The following is a 16,007-nucleotide window of genomic DNA, read 5'->3' as shown; positions in this document are numbered from 1 at the left end:
CTGGGGCGTCTATGTAAAGTCGGCATTTATTACACATTTGGTGTGAACATGTAGCGTCACACAGAGGTTTGGAAAGTTATTCTCATATAGAAGTGTCCCTCCATGTAAATGACAAAGGCCGGAGCAGTGTCCCGGAGTAATCTGAGTGTAACCGGACTCTCCTCATAAATCATTGATTATTGTCTTGAGAAGGACAATGGCTTAATATGGAGAGTCCGATACCTCATGGTTTTACTAATAGGCGATAATATTTTGGAGCATGTCCCTCAGAGGAATCTTAATAACCCTCTAATAATTTCCATTTTTATACCAATATATTCTGTGTCGCTTTACATATCACAGAGCACATAAATAGACAAAACTGGAAATGACACGACAATGCTCTGCTCTGCATTGTACGGTATAGGAGTAAGGGTCCTGTCTGCAAGAGCTTATAATGTTTGAAGGTGAAGGGGTGACACAAGAGTTGTCCAACTTAAGGAAAGGGCGTATTCTGGTGATGTTTTCATGTATATCACCCCAAAATAATTGCCCCGCTGCCCTAGAATTATGTTATGGCCCATTATTAAAGGGGTGGTCCAGTGTCGGAATGGGGTTCTTTGGCCCCAACAGAGAAAATGATCCTAGAGGCCATACTTTGCCTCTAGTTGACTTTAAATTCCTGGACTTTGGTGAAATATTTTTGCATTAGAGCCAGCAGTAGATTATAATATGGGCAGTTTGGGTGGTAGCCCGGGGGCCCAAGCCTTCTAGGGGGCCCATGGCCACACAAAGCATCCACTAAATTTTATACTAAGAAGAACCTTCACCCATGAAATCCTCATACATCTGTTCCTGCTTTCAATGTACAAAAGAGCAATTTCAGGACCTTTGAAGGTCCTCCAAAGGTCCTGAAACCGCAGATTGAAAGCAGCAGAAGGGGCACAGCCTCCGTTTCCCATAAAGCTTCTAGTACCAGATGTAGTAAGTGATTCCAGACTTGTAGGGGCAATAATATTCATTGGCCCACGGGAGAATCCTCTGGTGCTCTGGTTAGTCCGTCCTACACTGGGTGTGTCCCGTCTAAATCACTGATTGGACAGTGTGAGAGTGTGCAGGGACACGCCTCCAACTGTTAACACCCAGTTGTCAATATACATTACATTTACTCATCCAGACGGGTGTTTTTGAGGTCAGCATGCTATCCATTTTTTTTGAGATGCCATACTGATCCATTGATTTCTATGGGTCTGTTCACACATCAGAAATGCACTATTTTTCCTCACATGCAGACCATGGACCTCAATAGAAGTCAATGGATCTCCCCAAAAAAACGGATGGCACATGGATGAAATCCGTGCCAGGCAACCAACTGCGCAGGGCAAAAAGTAGATTAGACCCCCATAAGTTTTTTTTTGCAGTTGTGAAAAAAACGGATGACATCATCAATTTAATTTGAAATAATATAAGAAAAATAGGGGAAATTAGAAATTATAGCAGAAAATATTCATTAACCAACAAAAACGATTATCGCTCTTCGTACCCAAAATAAAGTTTTGTGTGAATTCTTAGGGCTGCCGCTCGTATCTGAGGGGGATATTATTGGGCTTTGGGTTATTAGTTGCTGGCTGTGATGGCGGATCAGTACAGGCAGCGTCTCCGCAGAGCGTGTGTCTGGCAGATAAGGCTGGAGACTGGATACTTATTGTCACCGGAGTTTATCTACAATAGACCAGCAGTCATGTGGACCCCCGCAGCTGACAAGTCTATGGAATGGGAAACAAAGGGCGTCCATTGTAACAATATCTAACGGGAGCTGCAACATTCTACAAATATATTATTATATGTATAGTACAGACTTCTATGGACTCCCAGGTCCATAGGCGTAACTAGCAGGGTAACAAGCGTGTATTATCTCTGTACTGTGACATCACTGTGTGTGTTATCCCTGTACTGTGACATCACTGTGTATATTATCCCTGTACTGTGACATCACTGTGTGTATTATCCCTGTACTGTGACATCACTGTGTGTATTATCCCTGTACTGTGACATCACTGTGTGTATTATCCATGTACTGTGACATCACTGTGTGTATTATCCTTGTACTGTGACATCACTGTGTGCATTATCCCTGTACTGTGACATCACTGTGTGTATTATCCCCGTACTATGACATCACTGTGTGTATTATCTCTGTACTGTGACATCACTGTGTGTATTATCTCTGTACTGTGACATCACTGTCTGTATTTATCCCTGTACTGTGACATCATTGTGTGTGTAATCTCTGTAGTGTGACATAACTGTGTGTTATTCCTGTACTGGGGTATCACGGTGTCTATCCTCCCTAGATGTTTAGCTGGCTGTATCTCTGGTTCTGTAGCCATAAGCCAGGTGTAATCTGAAAGATGACATCCTTATCTTTAATATGACACAGAAATCATGTTTCCAGGTATTGGAAAACAGAAGATATCAGCCCCTGAAACCACAAAACTTGACCCATCTCATTTGAAAATGGGGTGAGACGAGTCATATTTTCTGGACTTTGGAGGAGATTCTTTTTATAGCTAAACTGGTGAGATTCCCCTTAAAAGAGGGAATTCTAGGACATTTCATCCCCTACCTGAGGGATATAGTAGTTTAGTTGGATAAAACCTGGTGACAGGTTCCCTTTAAGCGCCATATTTTTAGTATCTCTGGCCCTCTATATCGCTGGTCGTCTTTTGTGGAGATTCTAAATTCTATGGAAAATTGCAATTTTTGTACTACTTTCCTTTTATCTTTCTCCTGATGAGGATTCATCGTCCTCATTCACATCCGGTACAATCATCCGCTGGACCGATTCCCAGTATAAATTTTTGGCTGTGGTCCTCTCCTGTCTCCGTGTAGACTCATTACGACGCTATGGAAAAGTTTTGAAAGGAGTCCGTAACCTTCCGGTGGAGACGCTCATTTTGGCGAGGCCGCTAATTGCTGCGCATAATCACTGGATCCGTATGAATCATTCTGCAAATGTATCAGGTCATTAGCAAAACGACTTTTCATCACAGATCGACTTGACCCCCGCAGCAATTCAGCGCGACCTTTACAGCTCGGGAAAGTGCGGCCTCTCATATGGAGAAAGTGAAATGTGATAATGGAGTTTATAGCGCAGGGTGATGAATGTCAGGGGATTTTGTGTTTGATTTGGTATTTTTTATGGCTTTTATTTGATTCTGTTGATTTTTCATGGACGACTCTGCCTTGTGCTTAGTATGATACATAGTGCAGCCCCCCCCCATACCCCCCCCCCCCCGCCCATTTATAGCAGGTGGTCCTAGTGCTGTATTTCTGTGCAGAGCTTGGTTCCTATGCTGCATCTCATACAAAGCCTGGCTCTGGCAGTATATTTAAATATGGGGAATGGTTCTGGTGTCCTATTTCTGTATGGAGCTTGATTCTGGTGCTACATTTTTGTACTAACCTTGGCTTGGTTGGGGTGCTGTATTCCTTTAGAGAGCTCTTTTCTAGTGTTCTATTTCTGTACAGTGCTTGTTGCTGGTTCTGAATTTCTGTACCGAGCTGTGTTCTGGTGCTGTATTTCTGTACAGAGCCTGGCTCTGGCAGTATATTTAAATATGGGGATTGGTTCTGGTGTCCTATTTCTGTACAGAGCTTAGTTCTGGTGCTGTATTTTTGTACTAACCTTAGCTCTGGTGATGCATTTCTATACATAGCTTGGTTAGAGTTCTGCATTCCTTTAGAGATCTTGGGTCTGGTGCTGTATTTCAGTACAGAGCCCAATTTGGTAGTGTATGTCAGTATAGAGCTTGGTTTTGGCAGTGAATTTCTGTACAGAATTTTGTTCTGGTGCTGTATTTCTGTATGGGGCTTGCTTCTCGTGCTAAATTTCAGTACAGAGCTCTTTTCTGGTGTTCTATTTCTGTACAATGCTTGTTGCTGGTTCTGAATTTCTGTACAGAGCTGTGTTCTGGTACTGTACTTCTATACAGAGCCCGACTCAGGCAGTGTGTTTCTGTACAGAGCTGTATTCTGGTGCTGTATTTATGTACAGAGCTTGGTTCTGGTGATGCATTTTTGTACTAACCTTAGCTTAGTTGGGGTGCTGTATTCCTTTAGAGAGCTCTTTTCTGGTGTTCTATTTCTGTACAATGCTTGTTGCTGGTTCTGAATTTCTGTACGGAGCTGTGTTCTGGTGCTGTATTTCTGTATGGAGCCTGGCTCTGTTTTTTTGTATGGAGTTTGGTTCTGGTGCCCTATTTCTGTACAGAGCTTCTGGTCTATTCTGTATGGAGCTTGTTTCTGGTTCTGCATTTCTGTACAGAAATTTGTTCTGGTGCTTTATTTTTTTTTGGACAGAGTCTGGTTCTGACAGTTCATAGTTTTGTTGCTGTTTTTCTTTACAGAGCTATAATTAGTGTGGGAAATTATTATAATTTTTAGGGGGCACTGTAGATATTGTCATAAAAGAAAATAAAAGTAACAAAGTCCTATAACAAAAAAAAAATCACCATGATGATTCATGCCCAAATCATTGTTGAAATTAGTCTTCTGGGGGGTTTGTCACTAAGTTTGTACCTAGTATATATCCTAGTCTTCTGTAATAACATACTTGAAGACGTCGTAAACCCTCAAACCTGCTTCTGAGATGTGAATTTTCACACTTTACCTTCTGCATTTCTCAAATCCTGTTATAACCGTAGAGAGGAATTTAGAAAATGTGTGACTTGGGATCTGACTCATCCCAAATTATTATTTTCCAGGACACAGCTGGACAGGAAAGATACCGGACCATCACCACCGCCTATTACAGAGGGGCAATGGGGTTCATACTGATGTATGACATCACCAACGAGGAGTCTTATAACGCTGTGCAGGACTGGTAAGTAACCTGTACTTTAGGGAGGGGGCGGTTTATATACATTCCTCCCATAGCCATTCCTCCAAACTACTTTATGTACATGCATGCTCAGCTTGGCCAGGTGTGCAAGTGGTTTTTAATGGGGAAAAAGAAATTAAACAGAAGCCAGACAGTGGCATCTGATGTGTTGGGGACTTAAAGGGGTTATCTGGCCCCTTATAGATTTATCTATACCCAGTATGTGATTCATCTGACACCAGGACACTACACCCATCACTTATTTTAGCCCCCTCTAAATGTTGGCAGTAGATTATATGGCGACCATGCCCAATAGAAGAATAGCTGCAGTTTTTATGTGATGCCTCTCCACCTCCACGCCCTCCAACTTAACCGCCCCTTTAAGAAACATTTTTCAAAAATTTCCAAAATAAGTTGCTAATATAACATCAACAGCCTCATTGTCGTCACCTTCTGCTTCTGGTCTTGCGAGATTTTTAGACTACTTGGCAGCAATATAAATCTGATTTAATGACAATGTATACATGCACAGATCATATAGTAAATTACATTTTCTCCTTTCGTTAGGGCTACCCAGATCAAGACCTACTCCTGGGACAACGCACAAGTCATTCTGGTGGGAAATAAATGTGATATGGAGGATGAGAGGGTGATAGCGCCCGAAAAAGGGAAGCACCTTGCCGATCAACTAGGTATGTGCAATACTGCGGCGCCCCCTTCTGGCTAAACACTGCAATGCAAGTCATTATTGCTGAAAGATAAATACAGGCAGTCCCCGGGTTTGTTTGTTCTTAAAGGGGTTCTCTGGAGGGGGAAAAACATGGCTGCAGTTTTCCAAAAACAGCGCCTCATCTGACTATGGGTAGTGTGTGGTATTGCAACTAAGCTCCATTCATTTCTATACAGCTGAGCTGCAGTACTGGCAGTGACCATGGTCAGGTGTGGTGCTGTTTTTGGAAGACTGCAGCCATGTTTTTCCACCTCCTGAGAACCCCTTTAAGTTGAATTTGTATGTAAGTCGGAACTGTATATTTTAGAATTGTAACCCCAAATATTTTTTTGGTCTCTGTGACAATTGGATTTTAAAAATGTTGGGTTGTTATAAGAACCAGGAATAACACTAAAGCTTCATTACAGACACCTGTGATAACTGTTATAGCTGATTATTGTAGCCTAGGACTAAAGTACAGTAATTACCAACATCCAGAGGTCCGTTTGTAACTAGGGGTCGTCTGGTGTTCTTAAGTAGGGGACCGCCTGTACCTTGTAAAGTTATTCTTGCAGTAGTATAAGAATGTATCCGTTATTTATACAGCACCATAAAGTATATATATGCCCTACACTTGGACAAATTGCACGAAATCTGTATCAAATCATCTGCACAAGGTTGGATCTGCAGCAAATATTTGGATTTCTGGAAGTTCCACTTATACATCTTGGACAGTGGCAAAAAAAATTTGGAAAAACTTTGCAGTTTGTGAATTTCCAGCAAAGTTGGTGGAATAAAGAGGAAGAATTAAATTACATTTGTATCTCCCTGCACACAAATGCTACATGTGATGTCCTCAGGCTACATACGATGGCGTTATCATTGTCCAATACATTGCCAAGCCTTATATACGGATACAGTCATCCATGTGTCATTCGTTATTGAGAATCAGAAAAATAAGATTCCAGGGTGTAAAATAACGTCACTAGCTTATCCCAAACCCTTGAAGGGTCACATGACCGCGCCGCGCACATACACAGATGACACCCGTGGGGCATCCATATTTTTCAGGCCTCCCTATGGGAAGGTCATAGCCACAAACACAGGCACGATTAGGACCCGCTCTGAGTTTTTTACAGTCTCCACCCAGATCCGTGAAAAACATATACATATATCCATTGAAAAGAATGTGTCAGTCTGACATCCGATTAAAAAAAAAAAAAAAAAAACGGAGAATACAGGAACGTAAATTATGTTAATGTACCGTATTTTTCGGACTATAAGGCGCACCATCAATAAATGCCTGCTAAAACGTGTAGGTTCATATATAAGGCATACCGGATTATAAGACGCACCTGATTATAAGGATGAATGACCAGCAGGAGGCAGACCTGTGCACAGTTCAAGGCAGCTGTTGTCTGTAAGTACGGTTCATATATAAGGCACACTGGACTATAAGGCGCACCTTTGATTTCTGAGGAAATCTAAGGATTTTATGTGCGCCTTATAGTCCAAAAAATATGGTACATGTGGCCTTACATAACAACTTACAGAAAACTGATGCGGTAAGTGCAGACATTGTGGATTTACATGCAATGTAGCAGAGGGACAGCTAAACTACACCTTACAGGGAACCTATCATCAGGAGTCATTTTTCTGGCTCTCTCATGTCATATATTCCACAGCACAGGTAATTTTTACGCAGGAAAGCGTTTAAAGGGAACCTGTCATCAGAAGACCCTTTTTCTAGCTCCCCTAGGTCCACATAGAGAATAGTGTACACATTGCCAAAGTGCTTTTTATAATAAAACTGGCTTTAAAAAAAAAAAAAATAGATGAAAATTGACCTTTCTGTATGCAGAGCAGTGTCCTGTGTCCCCTGGGAGTGGCCAGTGAGGAGTGGGGCAGACATGTGACATCGCAAGGGGGGATGTGATGGGGGAGTTTTATTAACTTTAAAATTGATGCATGACGGAGCGGGTTCCCGAAGGGGGGAGGGAGCACTCCTCACTGGCCACTCCCATGGGACACAGCTCCACATACAGAAAGATAAAACTTTCATTTAACTAATCTTTTTTTTTTTTTAAGGAAAAAGCCAGTTTTACTATAAAAACTCTCTCTATTCTCTATGTGGACATAAGGGGAGCTAGAAAAAGGGTCTTCTGATGACAGGTTCCCTTTAAACGTTTCCCTGCATAAAATGACCTGTGCTGCGGATTATGATCCAGCTTCAGAGACATTGGGGCACATTTACTTACCCGGTCCATTCGCGTTCCAGCGGCGGCTTCTCGGACGAGCGTTCGGGTCTTTCGGCGATTCATGAAGGTCCTGCGCCCGATGTCCACCAGGTGTCGCTGCTGCGCCGAGGTCCGCCGAGTTGCGTCGGAGTTCACTCATCTCTTCCTGGTGCATGTAAGTATGGCGCGTGCGACCAATTTTTTTTTTTAAATGCGGCGGTTTTTCCGAATACGTCGGGTTTTCGTTCGACCACGCCCCCAATTTCCGTCACGTGCATGCAGGCGCCGATGCGCCAAAATCCGATCGCATGCGCCAAAATCCCGGGGCAATTCATGGAAAATCGGCGCAAATCGGAAATATTCGGGTAACGCGTCGGGAAAACGCGATTCGGGACCTTATTAAATGACCCCCATTGACCCTTTGCAGTGCATATGGTCTAATACGCAATATCATCAGCCCATACCACATGCAGAATAGATATTTGTACTTTACTTTTGCGCAGATTTATTCAGACTTTTCTGCACTTGACTTCTCTCCTCTGCACAACTTTCACCGCTAATGGGAAAAGTTCTGGTCAAATGAAGAGTGAGGGGGAAATGAACCCATTTGGTGCCTCGGTGAATCCGGCTGTGATTGCTGATTATTACAGGGATGATACCGAGCGTCCCCGTTCCCATCATCCCACTGCTCGGATCAGCAATTGAGTACAATGGCGGCTGATGGCTTTGTAAAGAAGTGACAAGTATGGAGTCAGCTGAAACGGCCGCCATTCATTGTTATCGTTCCAGCTGATTGTGTGCATTGTGCCGGCTCTATAGAAGATCACTAGTCATCAGTCTACATTGTAATGCTCTGTATACGGCCGGACCACCTCAGAATCTGAACCAGGAGGCCCAATGTCACATATCGAAGGTTCCCAACATTGTGAAAATGGAAGTAAAATGACATCTACCACCAAGATCTAGGATTGTAAACCAAGCACATTTGATATGTAGGTGTGTGTGTGCCCCCTCTGGCAGGATCCGTTCATCTTTTGGCTTTTAAAATTATGCAAATGAGCCTCAGTCTGATAACCATGAACACCTCCCTGCAAGCTTACCCTCTACCTGGCTCTTTGGCTTGTGAGGGGAGGGTGGAGGCGTGCAGTAAGCTTGCACGAAGGTGTGCAGAATTATCAGACAGAGCCCCTGAGGATCATTTGCATCATTCTAAAAGCCCTTTTAAAATTAAAGAGCTAAAAGATGAGCAGATCCTGCCAGTGGGGGCACAAACCTACATGTAAAATGTGCTTGGTTTATAATACTTTGTCTTGGTGGTAGATGTACTTTAAATGGTTGATCTAACCTTAGGATAGTTGTCAGGGTCAGACCATGGGTGTCAGACATCTGTAGTAGTAGGAGTAGTTGGTGAGAATGCTCCTATTCACTCAAAGGGAGCCTATCACATGGAAAATGCAAAGTAATCTGTAGGCAGAATGTTATAGAGCAGGAGGAGCTGAGCAGATTGTACATTGTGTCCTATCTACAGGCAGCATGTTATACAGCAGGAGGGGCTGAGCAGATTATACATATTGTCCTATCTGCATGAAGCATGTTATATAGCAGGAGGAGCTGAGCAGATTGTACATAGTGTCCTATCTGCAGGCAGCATATTATAGAGCAGGAGGAGCTGAGCAGATTGTACATTGTGTCCTATCTACAGGCAGCATGTTATACAGCAGGAGGGGCAGAGCAGATTATACCTATTGTCCTATCTGCATGAAGCATGTTATATAGCAGGAGGAGCTGAGCAGATTGTACATAGTGTCCTATCTGCAGGCAGCATATTATAGAGCAGGAGGAGCTGAGCAGATAGGACACTATGTACAATCTACAGGCAGCATGTTATACAGCAAGAGGGGCTGAGCAGATTGTATGTAGTGTTTGAAGGCAGCATGTTATAGAGCAGGAGGAGCTGAGTCTCCTGTCTGCAGCCTGCTTATTTACACTCTGCTCAGTTCCTCCTGCTCTATAATATACTCCCAGTATATTCTTGATAAATATTTAATGGGAGCACCTTTTACAGGGTTTTACAATTTCAGCTAAATTAAATATTTTTTTTGCTCTCTTTCTATATCAGTCACTCAGCAGCAGATCATTCTCCTTGGCATTTCGCGGTCCTATAATTTACAAGTCTATGGGTCTGTAGACGTTACGCTGCTTCGTCTCTGGATGGAGGATGACATTTTGGTTCTGACGACTTTAAGGATAAATGAGTCTAATTACAGGCAGGAAAGCGCTTGGCCTGCAGCTGTACATAGACAGGACGAGGTTTAATTGCAGAAAATTAGGGTTTATTTATTTATTTTTGTAATTAAAATCTTGATGATCGTCGTAAAGGCGCTTGTACGAGTCGCGCTCACGCTGCGGTAACTGCTTCTGGATTATGGCTGATTGCAGGGCTGAACAATATCAGGTACAGGTGCAGCCTCCTGGCAATAGGTAGCAATGCAAATTTCTGTGTATAAAAACCCTACAGGTGTCTGGGATCCGAAAATGATGTGGTCAGCAACAAGCGAGGCAATTACTCCCTTTATAGTCACTAATGTGCAAACTGTGCCCAAAATAAATCTGCTACCGAGCCATTCACGTGGTGGAAACTGAAGCAGACGCATCTGACGGAAAAGCTGCACATTAGCCAATGCAGTATATATACACATCAAATAATAATCCAGACCCGACAATTTATAATCATGAAGACCCCAAAGCAAAATAATAAGTGATCCCAGACCAAACAGTTAAAGGAAACCTACCATTTGATGTGATGCATTATGAACCAAAGATACCTTGAGAATGCCGTAGCTACACTGATGCAGAAACACATCTTGTTTAATCCCTGATCCGAGTGGTTTTTGCTCAAAACGATATTATGATGAGGTTCTGTCTCTCCTACGCTTCTCCTCACCCCAATTATGCACTGCTCCCGCCTTGTCCTGCCCAGCATAAGCCGAGAATACGTCATCACTGTATTGTCCCCCATAGGCAGAAGTAATCAATCGCTGCACCATCCCCCAGCTGCTGTGTACAAGTCCTCCAGCCCAGGATGATTAGTCTTGTCTGGACAGTTCAGGCAGCTCTTATGTATGACACCCATTTTTTCCCCCAAGGTCCGGAATTTTATCATTCTGTTCTTTTGAGCAAAGCCACTTGGTTCAGGAATTAAACAAGATATGTTCCTGCATCAGTGTAGCTACAGCATGATAGATTTCCTTTAATAAGAATGTAGACTCTTGACCAGAATATAAATAATGGACACCCCAGAACAAATAATTCATAATTGTGACTCCAGACTGAACAATAAAAATATATAACCTAGACAAGACTATAATAAAGACCCCAGAGCTCACAATTGGTAAGAAAGCAGATCCAAGATGAGTCTTTAAGCAATAATGGAAGCCCCAAACCAAAGAAAAAACAACAAAAAAACCCAATACTAATACTTGCCACTACTTTCTAGCAGTGCCGGTGACCATTGTGGTAGAGTCAGAGTTGTGATAAAATGGACGGACTCAGACTCCAGAAATATATAATAAATTATTACATTATATATTATATTCCTGATCTGTGGATTTAGGCCAGAGCACAATCTATTGGTTCGAGGGCTGTATTGTTATACTGCTCAATTTTAAAGACGTTTACCACCAAGATGAAGGATTGTAAACCAAACACTGACATACTGGAGTGTCCCCCTCTGGCAGGATCTGCTCTAATTTAAGCTTCTAATGTCCTTGTTTTTAAGAAAAAAAAAAGGATTAAAATTATGCAAATTAGCCTGACGGGCTCCATTAACACCCATGGAGCCCCTGAGATTCATTGGCATACTTTTGAAAGCTTTTTTTGTAAAAAACCAGGGCAAAAGAAGCTAAAAGAAGAGCAAGTCCTGCAAAGGAGGAGGGGGGGGGGGTACACACCATGTAAGGGGGCATTCCCATGGTCATATGCTTGCCCGGACCGAAACCAGGGCAGGCGGAGGAGTACTTGTCACCCTTTATAGGCAGAAGAGCGGCCAACCCGGTCCTAGTGCCATTGAAATCTATGGGGGCCGTGATCTGGTCGCAAATCATTCATCCAAATCACAGCCCCCATTGCAGTCTTTTGAATGAGCCCCAAGCGTGCTTGGTTTACAAACCTTTATCCTGGTGGTAGATCTCCTGTAGCCTGAAAGCTGAAGACAGAACATAGAAGGAGGTGCAGGAAAGACTTGGCTTGCAGTACATGCACCCTCTGCACCTGTAGATGAGCCTAGGACAGGGTGATGGATGGACACTATACATATCTATAACATATTTTGGTAAAGGTTTATACAGTTTTACGAAAAAATTTTTTCCACATTTGAAATTTCCGCCTCTCATTTAAAGAAGTGCATAATAGAACACAACAGGGGCTAATAATGAGCCATACCAATCCTGAGCCAGCAGTGGGCAGCAGAGAGGCATAAAAGCATAGAATCACATAAGAACCTACCAAACTTGAATGCAGCTCTGGTTGGGACTAGAGTGTAGTATTTGGTGCCACATTTCTAGAAGTTCTTCATTATATACTTGTCTTCACAGGGTTTGAGTTTTTTGAAGCCAGCGCCAAGGAGAACATCCAGGTGAAGCAGGTCTTCGAGCGCCTTGTAGATATAATCTGCGACAAGATGTCCGAGAGTCTGGACAACGAGCAGGCGGCGTCCGGCGGAGGGAAAAACCTGCGCTTTACAGACTCTGCCACCCCCATGCAGCAAAAATGTTCATGTTAATCCACAGCCGGACCCTCCGGGAGCCACCAGGACGGCCTGAACTCTACGTCGTGTTACCATTATGTTGCCAGTTTGTGTCGGGGGAACCGGATACGAACCAATTTTCAACCATCATTATCCATATTGATGCCTCCGGATACAATGGATACAGACTATCCTACCAGGGGGGCGGAGTACTACAAGTAGTAACAATGTAATTGTATGGAAAGTGACCCTTGTCCAGTGTGTGGTGTAATGTCGTGAGCCCCTTAGTTTTTTTTTCGGAAATACACACTTTGTGCTTTTATGACCGATGTCTACGATGCTGTGCAGTTTTATAAATGTCATAGAGTTGTAAATATATAAATATATTTCCATGTTAAATCTACTAAAAATAAAGTTATTTGTTAGGACGTACAATCAGAAATTGTTTTAAAAAATAAAGTGGTGTAGCTTCATTTTTTTTTTCTGCTAATGAAGTCCAAATTCATATCAGTATTTGGTTTTCTACCACTGAGTTCATCTTCTATATAGCATATTCAAGCCAGCAATGAGACTACACAGGGAGCTCCCCCTAGTGGTGGTTGCAGGCAGTCCGGATTTTATAATTTGATCATTTGACTATGCGGAGAATAGGTTAAAACTGAACTCTAAAATATTATATTAATAATAATAATAATTAATATCTAGAATATTATTTTGGGACTTAAGTCAAAGGTGTGATTTGTGTCTGTTTTTAATTTTAAAAGAAAACACCCATCACATATCCTTGAACATTTTAGTATAAATTTTCTATAATAAGTTTCTGGACTATCTTTTATTATAAATCTATGATTCAGAAATCAACCATTCCGTGTAACCAGGTAAGAGTGTGTGTCTACACCGTCTGACACCAATCACTGCAGACTGTAGGACCACAACCCCTTTAACAAGAAAAAAAAGTAACGCCGAGTTGTCAATTTATTTATATGTTTGAAGAGGAGTAATAAAGAAACCGCACAACAGAGGTGTTATTTCACATATTGTAATTAATATTGACAAAATTCTCCTATTTGATGATAAATAGGGAATCACTGCATCAAAAGGATGTCAGGGATTTTATTTGATATTGGCACAGGGGTATAAAAATAACAAAGAAGGTATACAGGCCGTCCCCACTAACATACAAGTTAGGGTCCATAGGTTTGTTTTTAAGTTGAATTTGTATGTAAGTCGAAACTGTATATTTTATAATTGTAGATTCAGACTTTTTTTTTTGCTCCAGTGACAATTGTAGCTGTAATGGGACCAAGGATTATCAATAAAGCATCATTACAGACACCTTACACCTGATCATTCCAGTCTGGGACTAAAGTAACATCCAGAGCGGTCACCAAAGGTCACAGTGGGCAGAGGGGTCCGTCTGTAACTAGGGGTCGTCTGTAAGTCGGGTGCCTTTATGTAGGGGACCGCCTTTACTTACTTCTATCTGGCACAGCACCCTCTGTCACAATTGTATAACCTGAACTGGAGGGAAGAATAGCTTGTTTTTTTTATTTTTATACCCCCCCCCCTACCTAGAAAGCCCCAATACCGGACAAGACTTTTAAAAGGGGCTCCATCATAGCGATCTGGTCCACTATAAGACTGGGGAGTTGTACTTTGTACCTCCTATTAGTTGGTCTAGTTAGCTGCACCACAATTTAGGAATTTCTGGCGCACTGGTTAATACATCTCAATCCACGCCCCTTAATTACAAAGGACACGCCCCTTTTTCAAAGAAGATGAAAATCTGTCTAAAAATGGTCCAAAACCTTTGATAAATGTGGTGCATGGCTATTCAGGTGCAAATCACTACAGTTTTCTGGTGTTGACAGATTGATCCATCTCCCACACAGTGTTGAATTTAATATTAAAGATAAAAATCTCATCTTTCAGGTGTGAATTGGCTTGTGGTTTAGTGAGCTACAAAACTAGAGATACAAAAGGTTACAAAAAAAATAGGCAGCAATTGGATCTTTATCTGCAGCTCAACTTTCTAACTAAGTCTTTAACTCCCTGTATCCAGGTGCAATAGAACCAAAGAAGTGACACTACCCCAGCAGCCTCTAAACTTGACTTATCTCAGGCAAACTATGACTCGTTTCAGCTCATTGTCACATGACTTTAAGGAGAAACTTTACTCCCCTCTCACTGGGTGGAGCTGTTGATGTGCTGTAGCCAATGAGCCTCTGTATACAAACCCAGGCCGGCTGTGACGGGTGCCGCTATTCAGGACCGTATTGCCGTTAGAGGCGAGTATAGACCGAAATATAAAGAAATCCCCACCCGGGACAACCCATTTCAGCTTCTGTCATTCTCCTCATGCGACTTATACTTTACAGAGAACCTGTCAGCAGTGTGGATCATGGAAACTGCAGCAAGTGTTAGGTATTGTCCCTGGAGAGATGTGTAGAGAGATCAGAGCTTTGTGTGTGTTATTAGCTGCTCGTCTATGAAATATGGATTTCACCAAGTGCACTGGGGACAAGTCCTCACACTGCTGTGTACTTAGCTCAGAGAAATAAGCCACTCCACCCCTAGTAGTATAAAGCCAAGGTGCCACCACACGGTACATTTTTAAACACGTGCATTTTCGCATGTTTACCATGCATTTGGCTGAACTGTGTAACTGCACCCTTAAGAGAATAGCAGTGTAGGGACCAGCACAAGAAGTCCAGCTACAATTCTAGAATATAAAACCTAATGTCATAGTTTTTCTGCTACCAAACATACAAAAGCGCAATTACAAATATCTCCAAAGACCTGATCTCTAAACACCAGCTTCAGAGGGCACAGAGCTTTGCAGTGTAAGGACCAGTGCAGGAAGTCCAGCTATAATCCTGGAATATTAAGCCATATTTCGCAGTCCTGCTGCTACTAATAACCGATACACAAACATATATGATTACAAAGCTCTGCACAATACCTAACAGTGTCTGCAGTGAGCACAGCCGTGCGAGGACACAGTTGTATGATTACACATCTGACCAGGAAGAATCCCAAACAGTGTTGGACTGCCCCACCAGAGGATCTACTGGTGGGCCCAGGCTCTAACCCAGTCCTGGACCCCAGAGATACAGCAGAAGACAACCCAATTTGGAGGATTCGAAAGTTTGTATTTTAGAAGTTGATGGAGGGTGAGCCCCCAGCATAATTCATCTGCTGGGCCCAAGGAACCCCAATCCGACACTGATCCCGAACACTGTGCAGAGAGCACAGCAGTGTTAGGACAGTGTGATCACCTGGGGGAACCCCTAGCACTGTCTGCGGCACACGCCTCTGGCTCCACGTGTTCCTCCCGCATCACAACCACACACTTCCGCAATAACTTCACAACGTATCAACAACCCTCGCTCTGATTGGTCCTCCCTAGAAAGCCCCGCCCCTCTGTCGTCCTTTCGCAGATCCCTGACCGGCCCC

The 16,007-nt window shown here is 42.7% G+C and overlaps 1 protein-coding gene across 1 annotated transcript in view; it reads left to right on the top strand.

Annotated features, from left to right (window-relative positions):
* Positions 1 to 13,024, top strand: part of RAB3B (RAB3B, member RAS oncogene family) — a 43,710-nt gene extending 30,686 nt beyond the window's left edge. Inside the window, exons 3-5 of the mRNA XM_072127574.1 lie at positions 4,746 to 4,864; positions 5,429 to 5,553; positions 12,400 to 13,024. Coding sequence (XP_071983675.1) covers positions 4,746 to 4,864; positions 5,429 to 5,553; positions 12,400 to 12,587 — 432 coding nt within the window. The 3' untranslated portion in view covers positions 12,588 to 13,024. The remainder of the gene's footprint in view (positions 1 to 4,745; positions 4,865 to 5,428; positions 5,554 to 12,399) is intronic.
* Positions 13,025 to 16,007: the final 2,983 nt, after the last annotated feature.

This window comes from Engystomops pustulosus, chromosome 10 (assembly GCF_040894005.1).
Source record: "Engystomops pustulosus chromosome 10, aEngPut4.maternal, whole genome shotgun sequence".
In the NCBI taxonomy this organism is placed as follows: Eukaryota; Metazoa; Chordata; class Amphibia; order Anura; family Leptodactylidae; genus Engystomops; species Engystomops pustulosus.
Note: the sequence above shows the minus strand (reverse complement) of the source record. Positions and strands in the feature narration are given on the sequence as shown.